The sequence below is a fragment of the Sinocyclocheilus grahami genome, unplaced genomic scaffold, assembly GCF_001515645.1.
Source record: "Sinocyclocheilus grahami isolate Dianchi unplaced genomic scaffold, SAMN03320097.WGS_v1.1 scaffold325.1, whole genome shotgun sequence".
NCBI lineage: Eukaryota > Metazoa > Chordata > Actinopteri > Cypriniformes > Cyprinidae > Sinocyclocheilus > Sinocyclocheilus grahami.
Window position 1 is genome coordinate 308506 of NW_015505504.1, and position 17150 is coordinate 325655.

At 36.8% G+C, this 17150-nt stretch overlaps 1 protein-coding gene across 1 annotated transcript in view; it reads left to right on the top strand.

Moving 5' to 3' along the window:
• crybg2 (crystallin beta-gamma domain containing 2) overlaps window positions 1-17141 on the top strand; it is a 39344-nt gene extending 22203 nt beyond the window's left edge. The window contains exons 5-23 of the mRNA XM_016294864.1: window positions 40-1176; window positions 5848-5895; window positions 7044-7162; window positions 8675-8885; window positions 9214-9353; window positions 10649-10775; window positions 10872-10907; window positions 11013-11152; window positions 11306-11432; window positions 12060-12214; window positions 12359-12485; window positions 12847-12879; window positions 13726-13838; window positions 14048-14177; window positions 14320-14459; window positions 14567-14690; window positions 14814-14972; window positions 15081-15240; window positions 16261-17141. Coding sequence (XP_016150350.1) covers window positions 40-1176; window positions 5848-5895; window positions 7044-7162; window positions 8675-8885; window positions 9214-9353; window positions 10649-10775; window positions 10872-10907; window positions 11013-11152; window positions 11306-11432; window positions 12060-12214; window positions 12359-12485; window positions 12847-12879; window positions 13726-13838; window positions 14048-14177; window positions 14320-14459; window positions 14567-14690; window positions 14814-14972; window positions 15081-15240; window positions 16261-16349 — 3315 coding nt within the window. The 3' untranslated portion in view covers window positions 16350-17141. The remainder of the gene's footprint in view (window positions 1-39; window positions 1177-5847; window positions 5896-7043; window positions 7163-8674; window positions 8886-9213; window positions 9354-10648; window positions 10776-10871; window positions 10908-11012; window positions 11153-11305; window positions 11433-12059; window positions 12215-12358; window positions 12486-12846; window positions 12880-13725; window positions 13839-14047; window positions 14178-14319; window positions 14460-14566; window positions 14691-14813; window positions 14973-15080; window positions 15241-16260) is intronic.
• Window positions 17142-17150: the final 9 nt, after the last annotated feature.

A 17150-nucleotide genomic window follows, 5' to 3' on the forward strand; every position in this document is an offset into this window, starting at 1 on the left:
TGGAAAGTTGTGGAGAGCGAAGTTCAGCAGAGGAGTGAGAGTTACACTAGTGGGAGGAGCAGGGTGGAGCTTAGTTTACCTGTCGTGAGAGAGGGAGAGGGAGAGCAGGAGATAAGAAAAACAGTCTTTGACTCACAGGCACATTTCGATTCCCGCTTGATGATCGTGGAGGCAGATGACTACTCCTCTGATGTTTTCCAAGCTACGCGGGTAGAGCTGATTCCCTCACCCACTGGCCCTGAACCTGACACTCTTTCTTCCACATCTTTCTCAGAAATGGATAACCTGGTAGACACTCTTAAGAGCATGGAGCGACCGGCCCGGCAAAGGGTTCAACGCACCCCATCCAACACTCCAACAATCCAACACTTCTCTTCACTGCCACCTATTGAAGAGGATGCACCAATCTCACCCCCTACTCCACTCTCTCTTCGTACTCCAGTCTCACTTATTACTGAGCCAAAGTTGTTGAATGGAGTTTCTAGCTTACCTCTAGACATTGGCCTTAACTGGAGTTCCCCCAAGGACATGCGTTCTCCTTTGACCATGATGAAGGAAAAGCAGCTCGGAGAGACCCCGAATCGGGGGCTCTCCCTGCCTCTGCGAGCTTCGGCCCTCAACAGCATGGTCATGCGCAGGGGCTCACTCAACGAGCTGAGTCCCGAAGAGAGTTCTACAAAAGGACTCATAAATGGAGGCTCATCTCGCCTGGAGAACAGCTTCTTCTTCCAGCCAACAGAGAACGACAAGGCCTCAAACCGCTCCATCTTCCGTGCAGCATCTCTCCCTGAGATCAGCCCTAGTCAAGAGCGAATAAGCTCAGCCACCAAGGGATCTGACACCTTGCTCAGTTCCCGTTTCGAGCGCTTCTCATACCTCACTTCTACATCAAATTCCCTTAGTGGGATCACTGAAACTTCTCGAATAAGCGTGACTCCATCTGTCCAACAAAACTCGCAAGATACCTCCAGTTTCGACCACAAGTCCACTATGGAACTTTACCGCTCTCTGCCCTCCGAAACTCTCCTCAAGAACTCTCAACCTTTGGGTCTTCAGCGCAGCAGTAGTCTTGACGGAGGTCTTCTAATGAATGACACCAAGAGCTTCCAAGTTAATCAAAAGCCAGAACCAGAGCGGAACATACTCCTCAAATACAGGGCCTTCCCTGATGCATATGTGAGTATTGCTTTGTCACAATACATGTTGGCATTGTTGGTATCTTCATTTACATCAAACACTTAGGCACTACAACAGTAAAGTCTTTTTAAAATGGAGAGCAAAAGGGTGCCAAGGTGAAGATTACTACTCTGAGAATGAGGGCATGGATTCAATGAGAGTGTTGTTTTCGTATTATGTCACTGCTCTGTTTTTCCCATTCCTAGTCAACCTCTTAGTGTATCCTGATATGAAACCACTTACACCAAGCATTGTTTAACATAGTATGTGGATTGTTTTAGACTTCAAATGTCTGATGCGCTTTGTTTTTAGACCTGTTCAGGTGTGGGATGCCCTAAACCTAGACTACTCAGCCCTGTTCCTGGATATCTTGCAGAGCTTTGTTCCAACCCTCCTTCATTGTACCCACATACCTGGCTAGAATTTTGTCTGTGTCATTAGAGTTGGAACTAAACTCTCCAAAAAAAAAACTCTGCAAGACTCTTCAGGGGTTGGATTGAGCACCTTAAACCTCAGTGAATGAAAGGCTAGAAGGGGTGTTATGTCACCTCACCATGAAGGGTTTACAATAGAGATTGAAGGGAGTATACATTACCGCAGTCCTCATGCAATATTCACGTTTCCTCTTGTCCTCCAAAACAGACATTGAGCAGTTCTGTAGAGTCTTTTTTTTTTATTACTGCTTCTCTTTACTGAACAGAGCCTGAGTTTGCAAGTCAAATTTTGATTTTAACCACAACAACTTCACCAAAACTGTAGTTTGGTTAAGGTTTATAGTTACTATGGGAAGGTGCAACCTTCAGCTGGTAAAGGAATCGTGTACACTTTCATCTGCTAGACATTTCTCTGATCCATATATATACAGTATATATCGGGGTTCAGCATATAAGGCTTTAAAATGTCTCACAAGTTTGATCATGTGAAGAAAGTTCATTTCTCTGTGACATGATATTAATGTTACTAAGGGAATTACTTTTATGATTTAGATATAAGAGGTTTGTCACTAGGGAGTAACTTCAAATGATCACACATCCACTGTAAAACACAGCTTGACCTCTGTCATTCACGTCATACTGCTCTTGCTCTGTGTTGACATAAAGTGAGATGTTGCGTTATCTGACAGTTCAACCCACATCCAACTCTATATCAAAATTCAATATGCAAAAATCTTTATACTTGTTACTTGATGCCACATAAGCCCATTTACAGGAGCATCATACTTCCTGTCCCGCATGTAATGATATCATAATATGCAAACCCCCTAAATAATAATAGTTCAGGTTTCAATGAAAGAGCAAACTTTTTGGTTTCCTGTAATTACGCATAGAGCAATGTCCCTCTTGAAATTATATCTTTTCATAATGCCAAACTCTATATAATTAGGCTGGTTTAAGAGAGTAAGGAATAATCAAGCTGAATTGGCACTTTCTGAGGAGAGGTCAGAAATGGTATCAGTAGAACAGGTCGTCCCTGGGGCTCTTGTTAGTAGGCAGGGAAAGAAGGAGAGGCTGATGGAATGCGATGCTATTTGTTATCTTGTTGTCTCCTCTAATTAGCTTTGATAATTTTCCAAGACAGGCTAGGTCGAGTCCTGCTCAGACACACCCTTCTTTGGGTTGGCAATGGTTTACTGTAAATTTGCCAGTTGTAAATAGGGCTGCTCGATTATGGCAAAAATCATAATCATGATTATTTTGGCCAATATTGTAATCACGATTATTTAACACGATTATGAGGGGGCCATGACCAAAACTTTATATGAGTGATTTATTTAAAGATAGTGATACATATCAAATATAGATTTCCTGTTAATAAGGTTGCAATGACATCTACATTGTAGAGACCAGCGGAATTTCAAACAAACAAACAAACAAAAAGTCCTCAAAATTATTGAAAATAATTAAACTGTCAGTAATAAAAAAGCAAAGGACAAAACCAATAGAATAAAAAGATACAAATGAAACAATCTGTGCTTCAATGTTTTTTATGCAACTCTCAAGCAGTTTACAGCCTAGGCCTGCTCAGTGGCGGCTCGTGGGTTTTAAAATAGAGGAGGCACACTAATTGTATTGGTCTGGGATCCCTGCCGATTATTATTATTATTATTTGCTTAACCACTTTAAAATGGCTTTTTGGTTGCTTTTAGTCATAAAACTTAAAGAAAACGACATACATACAGCAAGATATTATAATTTCACTTACCTGGTCTATCACTTGAAGCAAACATCCATCCCTTCTTAAAAGTCTGTGTTAAAAGAGAGCTGCCTGTTGCGCCATTTAATTAAGCTTTTTTAAATTTGTATATACTGTTTGAATGACAGCTTGGTAAATCTGTTGGCAATTAAATATTCAATATCGCTACTCATCATAAGTACTTGGTACATTATCAGCACAGCGGCAGACGTTCAAACTAATATCACGTAATTTACGTCTCTTTGATGATTGGTTGATATCAGAAGGAGGCTAGCCTCCCTTGCGAGGGTTCTTTTCTCAACACTCCTCAGCGCTGAAAGTGAACACTCAATGGTGATTGGCTAATTTTGTTTACTAACGGAGGCATGCTAGTTCGCCTCTCCCCCAGCCTCCCCCTACCCTTCTCTATCATTAGCAGTTATAATTACATCAGCAGATTCGGCACATTCGCGATAGAAAAGCGGCGCTTTCACGTTATGGTATTACAACTGTGAAATTACAAACAAAAAATACACATTCTGAGAAATTAACTGAAATGAATTGTGAATTTTATTAACATTAAATCATCCTCCTTTTTTTGCGTGTATTTGACCGTTTAGGCATGCACCTTGAGCTAAAAGATGACTTTACATGTCCGTGTTCTGTTCCGTCTCTGAGCGCATATACTTTTCTGAGCAGCAGCGCAAGTTCTTTTTCACATTTCACATTCATTCTATAAATCAAGCACGTCCCATTTTGCAAAAGTCACGTTACATGATTCTTCTGATTTGCACGTGCAATTGGGCTTTTATGAAGGAATGAAAGCGCAGCGCTGGAAAAGGGGGCGGAATGGGGCGCAATAATCGTTTTATCTCGATTACTGTATTTTCATAATCGTTGGAGGACGAAATCGAAACAGTTTTTCGATTAATTGCACAGCCCTAATTGGAACAGATATAGAGAAAACAATTATGTCACCTTCATGCTCCACACATATCAGTTTGTGGAGACCCTATAGGCTATATAGACTGATTTTCAGTTTCCTGCTGGATTCTAGGAGTAAACAGTCCTTCGTATTAATAATGTAGCCACCAACAAAAGGCTCTCTTAAAGGTCCATTTTTAAAGGTTTAATTATAGCCAGAAGTTAAAAGTAAGACCCACCCCAAACAAAAGTAGGTACATTTTAAGCAGTTATGCATAATTTGGTTAGATATCTATAAGATGTCACATTCACTGTTCCACTGAGTTGATAGATCGGCTGTAGAGATACCGACTGCATCTCACAACCTTTTTCACTATGCATATTTGAAATATTCTGACATTCTGGAAAACATATTTTCACAATGCCTGACAGTGAGGATGACATATAGAGGTAGGTTTATAGAGGTAGCTTTATAGCATCTGCATTATGTAACTCATGTATTTGACTTTTCATTAAGAGCATCCCCATATGCAAACAGAGGAATTTGACTTGGACTCTTGTGTAATGTTGTCTCTCTTCTAACCTTGCCATGCCTCATTGTAAGTGCAAAGGCATGTCGCTCTGCAAAGTCTGGGAAGGGCTTTTCATCACCTCCTACATGCATAAATATGTGGCATTTACAAACAATGAGATCTTGACATGCATTGTAAAAACTTTGCATTCATCAAAAGCCATTAATCCATACGAGAACCTTTTACACCTGATACGTTGACCTCTTGATTTCCATTTCAAATGCCAACGGTTTGTTTTAGCATAGATGATAACAGCAGATCTGCAGATGTCATTCTCAGTTTGTTTCCCCTCATGTATATACTGTAGTTTCCCTGAGGAACTCTTAAGTATAATAAGCATTTCAAACAGCTTGTCTTAAACACAGGCATTACACCAATCAGTAAATTTTTGCTGCATTCCAGTGCTGTTTTGAAAGAGTCTGGTTGACAATAAGGCCGTGAACCTCTCACATCTTCCTGCATGTGACTTTGAGAGGTAGAAACATCAAGTGTTGTGTAAAGTACTTGTTCTTCTATTGTCAAAGGTTAGATTTAGGAGTGTAGTGTTTCCTTTAAAAACCAAAGGTGATCTGTTTGTATGCTGAAATGCCAAACATTACCACCATCACCAGTACAGAGGGGATTGAAGATGAAAAAATTAATAGCAAGAATGTTGAAATTTATTTTGGACCTTAGAATTTAATTGGGGGATTTTAATCAAGGGATATAGATTTCAGTAAAATTTGTTTCTTCTTCTGAATATGATTTATTCATTTAATTATCCTAAATTCATGTAACATAGTTTTGAACTGAATGTCTGATAGTGTTTGTAACGCTGTGATTTCTGACTGATCTTATCATAATAGCATAATATTTTACTTATCCACTAGTGCAAACATACTCTGAATAATTTAATTGTAATGCTTTCTTAAAATAGAAGTTATGCACTGTGTGTATATCTGCATTTATTTGAAGGAGGCTTCATCTCATTTAAATATTTCTTCTTTTTTTTCTTTTTTTTCAGCTCACAAAAGAAAAGGATCATGGAAAGCTCAATCCTCGGCCTGGGAAGGTGAGATATTTCACACAACTGTCCTTTCTTTTCTCACTGATATTAAATGAATCTGATGAGGCCAAACCAAGCCCTGCATATATTCGCTCTACTGCATGTGCTCATTATATTAAAAAGTGGGAAAGCCTGAGGCTGGTATTTAAGAACAGGTGAGAGAGATTAGTGGGTGTGTAACAGCCCCGCAGTGCACAGTGCAGATTTAGACCCACTTCATCTGCCAAATACACGTTTGGACAGTAAAGGATTATAAAAAGAGAGGTACAAATGACATGATGTCCTTTATCAAATGATTTTTAAAAGAAATGATGGATTATGAATTGTTAGGAGCCTACTGACACTCACACCAATTTTTTATTTTTTTGTATTTGGAAGTTTTGTGATTGTGATTATATCTCCTAATGGTGACTTTATATCTCATAGTGTGACTTTATTTATGTTTGTTTGTTTGTTTACAGTATATTTATTTATTTATATATATATATTTTTTTTTTAGCTCTGAGGCAGAAACATGCTTCTAGAACATTCATGTAAGATTTCGTAGCGTAGATCTGAAATTCTGTAATGTCAAGTTCATTTTATACATCATATAACATTTAATTGTATAATAGAATTATGCATATTATCATAAAATACCATGTTTTATCATTCGTTCATTCAGGATTGCTGTCTGGTGGGAACATTAAACCACAATAACGCTTTTCCAGTATGCATGATTCAACTTGCCTCTGTGACATTTACTAAACATCTATTTTATATATTTCACAATTCATAGTTTTTAATGTGCATTATACATCTCTACTGAATTAGTTTTGGTTGACATTCCTGTGTTCTTCATCAGAAGCAAATTAAAAGATTTAGAAAAGGTCACCGAAACTGGCTTGTCAAGCTTATTCTTGCATATTCTTGTCCTTTCCTTCTCTGACATTGACTATAGTCATCAGTGTATTATTGCAGCCTTAAGGTTTTGAGACAATAAATATGCCTTTCAAAACTAGGACAGTGCGAATGGACATGTTTTGTCCCATGATTGTCCCTTGTCCAATATTAGCACATATGCTGCCCCTAGTGGTTGAGATTGTTAAATATTAAACAATGCAGTCTTTGTAAAAAAAGATGGAACTTTTTAAGCTGTTTCTTTTTTCTGTTAGATGTTAATCTATGACAAGCCTGGAATGACCGGTGGGAGAATTGAAGTGCGTAGTGATGTTGTGGATGCCACACCATGGGAGTTTACAGACACTATTTCAATCAGAGTGATCAGAGGAGGGTGAGTGGCAAACACAAACTGCACCTCCTTGCTGAGCTGACATGCTCATATAAGCATGCACATATCATTTTAATTTCTCTCACTTGTGATCTATATTTTGAAAATAATTTTAAGTGTGCACTTCAGGGGACTTAAGTTTTAAAGATGCATATGTTTGCAGGCAACATACACTACCTTTCAAAAGTTTGGGGTTGGCACAGTTTTTCATGTTTTTGGCAAAGCTTAATTTTCAGCAGCAATGACTCCAGTCTTCAGTGTCACACGATCCTTTGGAAATCATTTTAATATGCTGATTTGGTGCTCAAGAATCATTTCTTATTATCAATGCTGAAAACAGTTTTTCAGGAGAAAAGCATTTATTTGAAATAGAAATCTTTTGTAACATTGTTAAAGTCTTTACTGTCTTCACTTTTGATCAATTTAAAGGTTTTTGTTTGTTTGTTTGTTTTATATTTAATAATAGGCATCATTATCCTGCAACTACAGAGCAATTGGCCAAAATTAATATTAATTACTTAAATTAAGTTATTAAAAATTAAAATGGTTCAGGTCATGCTTGTTTTATAAGCATAGGTGTAATCAAATAATAATGCTGTTCAGGATGATGCAACATATTAACTGACACAGGACAGTAAATATACAGGAATAAATATTAATGCACACTAAATAATGTAGTCACATTGGCTAGTGAAGGGAATCAGACACATTCCACATCATTCTTAACATGCAGACTCTCTCTGCCTTCCAGCAAAATATCATTAACTGCAGAAACACACAAATGTAGCTTTTTCTAATTGCTGTTTTTGAATTATACATTTTAAACTAATAGGAACACCCCAAATCCACTGTATCATCTATTTTTGTCACTCCCTCAGCTCAAAGAGAGTTGGCTTTATGTTTATGCATAAGCAACTTCATGTTTGCCCTCGTAATTTATCTGAGCGATCAGGCAAAGTCAGCTGTATTGTAGTTTGCCAAATGGTGTCATAACATAACATTTGCTCCATCAGGTGTCAAACCCTTGCGTCAGTGTGTTTCAAGCAGAAGTCAAGTAGGGTAATAGCTACTAGGCTAGGTATTTCAAAAAAGGGTCATAAATTGTGGTATGTGCGGCTTGGTAAGATTTTTTAAATATTTTTAAAAGAAGCTATGCTTATTAAGGCTGCATTTATTTGATAAAAACTAAAAGCAATAATATTGTGAGATATTACAGTTTAAAATAGCTTTTTTATTTTAATATATTTTAAAATGCAATTAATTTCTATAATGGCAAAGCTGAATTTTTATCAGCCTTTACTACAGTATTTGGTGCCATATGATCCTTCAGAAAACTTTTCTTATATGCTGATTTGGTGCTCAAAAAATATTTATTATTAATACAATCAATGTTGAAAACAGCTGTACTGCTTAATAATTTTGGGAAACCTTGACACTTTTTTTCAGGATTCTGTGATGAATAGAAAGTTGTATGTTCTGTTCCTCATATTATGTCCTCTCTTTTGTCTTCCAAAGTTGGGTGTTGTATGAGAAGCCAGAATTCAAAGGGGAAAAGATCGCTCTGGACGAGGGGGACATCGAGCTGACAAATCCATTTGGACCACCTGATGAAGAAGTGGTTGATCGGCAGAATGGAACAACGCAGGATCATGGGGAAGAGGACCATGAGCCCAAGCCTCAGCTAAAGAGGAAGTTCTTCATCGGATCCATACGGCGAGCAGTGAGAGTATGTCAGACTTGTGTTTGCTGTCGTTTTTTGTCATCTCATTGTTAACTGAAATTCAAGTTCATAGATATTCTTACCATAAGAGGCGAGATTGTTGTAGCTTGTAAATATGTCTCGGATGGATGGGATCATGTTTTGGTTTCACTGAAATGTAGTGTCACATCATAGCTATGTTATGAAAGGTTCAAGTGCGCCATCTTGTGTCCTGAAGCAAAACTTTGGCAGGACTTCTGCAGACATTTTAGGAACTCACGCTTGCAGAAGTAGCCTTTTTATGTTTTTTCCCCTCAATGTTCAGTAGGTTTAACACATTTTTTTACATTTCCAGGATTACAGCGTTCCTGAAATCGGCCTTTTCCCTGAAGAAAATGCAGAAGGCAAGAAGATCACATTCAGAGACACATCAGAAGACTCCAGAATTTTTGGCTTCCCAGTCAAAGCAAACTCCATCATCATCAATGCTGGACTGTGAGTGATCAGTGCAGCTTATTCCAGAACTCTTTCTGACATTTTCTGCACAGATTTTGGCAGCACGTTCTCACTCCAAACTCAAGTTGTCACATATTGATGGTTGGTCAGGACCCGTTGGCATCGCCTTTGATGTTCAGAGTACCCTTTTAGCATCACTTTTTGACATGCAGGATACTCCATTGCTTTCAACTGTTTTCCTTATGCGTCAGATCAAGACAAATTTAATGGTTTGCGTGCATTTGCAAAAATAGAAATCATTTTATATGAATTTGTACTTTCATAGATCTTTTGGAGCACCTAACCCCACTGCTACCCTAAACCTACCCACTTCTGAGCAATATAAAACATGTAACAGGCAAATAAAAGTACAGTCACAGGTATTTATTGCAAAAACTGACAATAAAAAAGCTTTATAAAACTATTACAAATAAGTCGTGTTGCATTCCAAGTCTTCTGAAGCCATACGATATCTTAATGCGAAGAACAGAGTAAATCATAAGGTTTAAATAGCTGAAAATGATCCCACTACCTTAAAGCACTCACGTCTCATTTAAAAAGATACTCTCGAACATTAGCACGATGCAATCGGTCACGAGACACACAAGAGCCAATGGCATTTCACAACCAAAGCTAACGGAAGGCTTCTTGTGGAGGCAATTTTTGAATTTGTTCACAGACTGCAACACAGGATCTGAGCTTTACGGCAGATGGAGATGGTGATCGCGTGCATCTATTCCTCTCACAAATCAATCGTTTTGCCTCAGAAGACTTGGAATATAAATACATTCTGAATAAATTGTGACTGTAGTTGGATCTGCCTGTTATATACTATGTTTTATATCGGCAAACGGTTAGGTTTAGGGGTAGGAGTTGGGTTGCGTGCTCGTAAATGTGTAAATAGTGTAATGTAAATACAATTGTTGTGAATGTTTACATTGAAAAATCACACCCCAACACACTGTATATGCAATAATGGCAAAATTATTACCCAATATATAATATAATTTAATCATGACGATAAAATTCCCAATGCCTTATTGCATATTGACACCAAAGGTTTCTTATTTAAAGCAATGGAGGACTCTGCATGTTGAAAAGTGACGCTAAAGGTGTACCCTATGTGTCAAAAAGTGACGCCGAAGGGTCCTGACCAAGCGTCAACATGTGACAAATTGGGAGTGAGAATGTTGATTTTAGAACAGATCTAAAGAATAGTTTTTTGCATGCATATATTCCATTTGGGCTCGATCATAGTGTTTATTTGTTAACATCATGTGTTTGATTTCCTCCAGATGGTTGGTGTTTGCAGAGCCCTTCTTTCAGGGTGTCCCGCGAGTGCTTGAAGTCGGGGGATTCCCCACCCCAGCCGCCTGGGGCGTCACACATCCATACGTGGGCTCCCTACATCCGCTTAAAATAGTAAGTGTCTCCTCCTCAGTCTGCTGTCCTTTTTGATCGATGATTCCACAGCATACCAGTAATTAAATGATGTCTATTAATAAGCGTTTTTCGTAGGGGGAACCTAGAGTGGAGAACCTCTATGAACCAAAAGTAAGTGTTAAGTTCATCAGCTACCATGTAATTAAGCAGTCATGTAATTTGTGTTGTTTACAGGATCAAGGATTATTCATGTTTGATATCATTTGTTTTTAACAGATTGTGCTCTATGAAAAGCCATATTTCACTGGCAAAAGCAGAGAAATCTACACCAGCATGAGAGATTTCCTGTCAAGAGTGGACAAGCAACAATCATTGTTTATGTTCAGTGCAGGATCCGTTAAGGTTATTGGAGGCTGGTGAGTACTGAAAGTATTTGTGTTTGATTGAGAATGAAGTGGGGAAGAGAGCAAGGACTGACCTATTTACTACACACTATACAGGACCGTATCTGACTTATTTTGTTGTATTGCTCTCTCTCTTCTGCTTGACTTACTCCATCTGTTTTGTAGCTGGGTGGGCTATGAGAAGGAGGGTTTCCGGGGTCACCAGTATCTTCTGGAGGAGGGAGAGTATCATGACTGGCGGGTGTGGGGAGGAGTAAACTCAGAGCTGCGCTCGGTCCGAGTCATCCAAGCTGTAAGACAAACACAAAATAGATTTTACTATTTTATATTTTTTGTATATGATAAAATCTCACCAAGATTCATACTATTTTGTTTCAATATTCTGGTGTTAATAATAATAATGCAATTAATAATAACAATAATATAAAAAAATATTAATATTTTATATTAGGGATGCACCGATATGAAAATTTTGGCCGATACCGATATGGTGGCCGATATATCGTGCATCCCTATTTTATATGATATTAATGTACTACTACTACTACAAATAATTATATGAATAATAACAATAATATAATACATTTTTAAATATATTAAATAAAATGTATGTGAGTAGCTATAAATACATGTAAATATTTATACTGAAAAGTTTAGAAAATATGAATATATTATTTTATGTTAATATAGTACGACTGCTACATCTGTTTTAAAAATGAAAATATTAATATATATTTATTACAGTAATACAATAAATAAATAATACACGTATTTATGAATTAATCTATGAATTAATCTAGCTTGCACAACATTTTGGTGTTTAGTGCACTTCATCATTAAATCTTATTGTAAACTAAATTAACAGATGTTCAAAATTAACAAGCGTTCATTTTTGGACTGTAAAATCTGCTTCCTGTAGGACCTGTCTGAGCCCCTGCTGGTGTTATATGGGATGCCTGAAGAGGAGAAAGTGGAGAATGAAGAGCCCACGTTTGAGGTGACAGAAGTTGTCCCAGATGTGGAGCTGTTTGGGTTCGGCATCAACACCTGCTCCATCCACGTGCTGAGTGGAGCGTATGTTCTAATCCCTCCATCTTTTGATGTAGCGATGTTTGAGTAACTATAAAGCTCTTCCGCATACATTATCTGAGAGTTATTGTCTTATTGCAGTCTGGCGTTTTAATAAGTATGTGAACTGATTTTTCTTTCTTTCCTCAGATGGGTGGCCTACTCTCATGTGGATTTCTCAGGTAACCAGTATGTCTTGGAAAAAGGCTTCTACAACAACTGTGGAGACTGGGGCTCTGAAGACAACCGCATCTGCTCCATACAGCCCATCCTCACAGTAAGTCAGAGGCATTTCGTTACTCATTAATCTAATCCAAACACTTTGTGCAAGGACTGTTCACTCAAATTGTGTGTGGTTGAAAATGTTTTGCATTAAAAGTAGATATTAGATAACTTGGAGAGGCGCAATCACTAAACAGTTTCTTTAGTTAACATTTGCATCTGGTAATTCATTGTAAATGCTTGTGTATTATTTCATAACCATCTGCAATCCACTTCAACCAGATGTTAAATGTGCTGAAATAGTATTAAAGTATTTTATTGACATGAATTATTTCATAGCCATGAATTCCCCTATGAATCTCCATTTAATATTCTGTCCTTGATTTCATTAATAAGGTTGTTCTTGTGTATTCCAGGCACCTAGTGAAGGACCCAGCTTTAGAAATGAGGTGAGCTGAATCTCTTATGCTCACTGAGGCTGCATTTATTTGATCAAAAATACAGTAAAAACAGTAAGATTGTGAACTATTATTACAATTTAAAATAACTTTTTTCTTTTATAATATTTTTTAAATGTAATTTATTCCTTTGGTGGAAAAGCTGAAATTTCACCAGCCATTACTCCAGTCTTCGGTGTCACATTATCCTTCAGAAATGTTTCTAATATGCTGATTTGGTGCTCAAGAAACATTATTATTAATAATGTTGAACAGTTGTCCTCTGTCCTTGATTTCATTAATAAGGTTGTTCTTGTGTATTCCAGGCACCTAGTGAAGGACCCAGCTTTAGAAATGAGGTGAGCTGAATCTCTTATGCTCACTGAGGCTGCATTTATTTGATCAAAAATACAGTAAAAACAGTAAGATTGTGAACTATTATTACAATTTAAAATAACTTTTTTCTTTTATAATATATTTTTAAATGTAATTTATTCCTTTGGTGGAAAAGCTGAAATTTCACCAGCCATTACTCCAGTCTTCGGTGTCACATTATCCTTCAGAAATGTTTCTAATATGCTGATTTGGTGCTCAAGAAACATTATTATTAATAATGTTGAACAGTTGTCTTGCTGAATATTTTTGTGGAAACAGTGAAGAACTGCATTTATTTGAAATAGAAATCCTATTTAACAGTGTTAAAAAATGGTAATGTCACTTTTAATCAATTTAATGCATCCTTGCTGATCTGAAATCTTACTGACTCTAAACTTTTGAACAGTAGTATGTAAAGGAAATCTTCATCATTAACGCACTGCATTTAATGAAATATTTGCCCTCTCTTTCTCTTTGCTGCAGGTGCTGCTCTACTCAGAGCTGGATTTCCAGGGCACATGTAGGGTGTGTCATCAGAACCAGGCCTGTTTGCCTGAAAGTCTCAGTATCAAGTCCTGCAGGGTGGTGGGAGGAAGGTTAGTGAGAAAATTTAGGGTAGGATCAAAGTTTCGATGGATGCATGGATGAGCTGTGAAAGTATACAGCAGCCCTAAAATGCATGTAGACACATACACATACAAATGTAAACATTAGATTCACCATGCATTAACATTCATTATATTCATGTTAATATATTTCTTTCAGATTGTGACACTCTGAATTTGTATCCCTCTGTTCATTTCAGTTGGGTGCTATATGGAGGAGAGAAGTTCACAGGAAACATGTATGTTTTGTCAGAAGGAGATTATCCCAACCTGACTAGCATGGACATCCCAAATGACTCCAGCATTCGCTCTGTCAAAGCAGTTCCAATGGTGAGCAGAAACTCTGCTTTCTTAATATGTTTCTGGAAAGGATGTGTTCAAATGATCTGGGCCATGACCCAATGAGAAATCCGTAGACGATACATTTAACTACATGTATCTCTCTTTTTTGCCCATTTGTTCTCTCTTTCAGACCTTTTCAGTGCCGTCAATCTCGCTCTTTGGACTGGAGTGCTTTGAAGGTCGGGAGGTCACTATTGACACACAGATTTACAACATGTGGGAGGAAGGATTTAATACACATTTCCTCTCTGTTAGGGTCAACAGTGGCTGGTAAGTTTGCAGTGCTGCTTATTATTTGTACATTTGAGGTTTCATGTCTATTTTGCATGAGATTTTTAACATATATATATATTAAAACCACATCAATCTCTTTGCAGTTGGGTGTTATGTGAACATAGTAACTACAGGGGGCGCCAGTTCCTTTTGGAGCCCATTGAAATCACAAACTGGAATAAATTCAGCTCTCTGTCCTGTATCGGCTCCTTGTATCCAGTCAGACAAGTTAGTATCCCCTTCACATGACCAATTATTTACACAAGATAACTAGAAAACACAGCGTATTTCTTATGTATTTCCGATAATTTTGTATGTCCATTTCTTAATTGTGTGTTTACATCCCTATAGAAACAAAGACTGTTCCGCATCAAAAATAAAGAGACAGGCCACTACATATCAGTGCAGGGTGGTGTTGAGGACATGAAGACAGGCCGCGTGGTCGTCACAGAGCAGGTAGAGGGAATGAGTGATGTTTGGCTTTATCAGGACGGGCTCATCAAAAACAAGGTACTTTGCACACCATGATGTTAATGAATAATGCATGTATTCATTGTTTACAACTTCTTCAAGTCACTCCCTCTCAGATTTTTTAAACGTATGCTCTCTTTTTGTCAGCTGGCTCGAACCACGAGTCTGCAGGTAATGGGTAATGTCGAGTCAGGTGCTAAGGTGGTGCTGTGGACTGAAACACGTGTGCCAGTGCAGACATGGAGCTCTCAAGTCAGCGGCACAATTTCCAGTGTCACCTTCCCTGGAATGGTGCTGGATATCAAAGGTAAGATATAGTTTGGTGCTTTATGTACAAAGCACAAGCTTTATTACTGTATATTGTAACTATTTATTTTATTATTTATTATGAAAAAAATTATTTTATTACTGTTCCTATTAATGTATTAAAGCTTTTTGTTTAGAATTAAAAATGTAAGGGTAGCTGACATCAATACAGCAGTGTCGTGCCATACTTCATCTAAATCTATCAAATCTATCAAACAACATTTTTCTGATCAACTTTTTTTAATCTAATTATGTTAGCTAGCATTAATTAATAAACTTTGAGCAATACATTAATTTTTTTTATTTGTATACTGCAGTATTACACTATGCTAAAAGGTGATTCAAATTTTGAAAAAAGTAATGACCCATACCATAAACACCATACACTACCGTTCTAAATTTTGGGGTCAGTACTTTTTTTTTTTTAAAGAAATAAAGATATACTTTTATTCAGCAAGGCAGCTTTAGTTTATCAAAAGGGTCAGTAAAGAAAAAATCTATTAAATCAAAAAATAAATGTTGCTTTTTTATAAACTTTTTATTCATCACAATTAAAATTTCCACAAAAAAAAAAAAAAATATATATATATATATATATATATATTATTTATTTATTAAGCAGCACTGTTAAAAACATTAAGCAACTGTTTTCAACATTGATAATAATAAGAAAAGTTTATTGAGCAGCAAATCAGCATATTAAAATTATTTCTGCAGGATAATATGACATCACAGGAATAAATTACATTTTAAAATATATTAAAATAGAAAGTTTTTTTTATTGTAATAATATTTCACAATATTACTGTTTTTACTGTATTTTTTGATCAAATAAATGCAGCTTTGGTGAGCATACAAAACTTTAAAAAATATTTTTAAATCTTACTGTAGTGTATACTTTCTCTTATGAATATAAAATATCTAAATTTCTTTATAAATATATGGGTTTCAACATAATTTGTGATTTTGGCAACACTAAAAACATTCTCCAGGCAATCTAATTTATCTTTTTTTTTTACAGGGGGTAAGACATACGACAAACAACATTTAGTGATTCGAGAAGAGAATGAGGAACATGCCAGTCAACAGTGGGAGCTGGAGTTTGTTTAATCCCGCCACTCTCTTCTTCATCTGACCCCCCTCTCCTTTTGACTCCACCCACTTCTCCTGCCCCAACAATACAAGCACTATCTGTGAACTGACATATGACACTATGAGGGCACCAGTGAATCATCCTTACATACAATCGGAAGATGTTGGGCGGGGAAAGTTTCTCCTGTCAGTAGAGACTGTATAATAGGTAAAACGAATCATAGGGTAATGTATTCCCATTTAAAAATGAGAGAGAAGCAGAGGTCAAATATCATTCAGCATACTAGTGTTCCTGATTGTGAAATGTAAAGCTCTCGCCTGTGATGTGTCTTATTTGCACATAGTTTGAATAAAACATATTACCTACAGGTCATTTACACGCTGTTGATGGTGCTGGTGGTTAAGTCACTTAAAAACTTTTTTTTTCTGTTTCCCTATTCATCACATGAGAATGTCATCATCATATATGAATCTGGCAACTTTCCAAGCATTCTTTAATTTCTGCTCATTTTATTTGTTTACAAGCGAATGTTATTTTGTCTAATCATTTATTTGACATATTGGCTATATTCTGGTATGTATACTTTAATATCAATGTCTGCGATTAGTTTATAGTCATTGCAAATGCTTCCGGAGTGAATTCTGGCAGATTTCCGTCTGTCCTGTTGTTTTTATACCAAAAAGTGTGCTGATGTCAGTCAATATAAAGTCGCCATGTTTTTGGAAAACTTTATTATGTATAAATGTTATTTTCAAAGTACGATGTGAAATATTATGTAACAGGGAGGGGTTTTAATTTTGTAATAAAACTATGTGAAA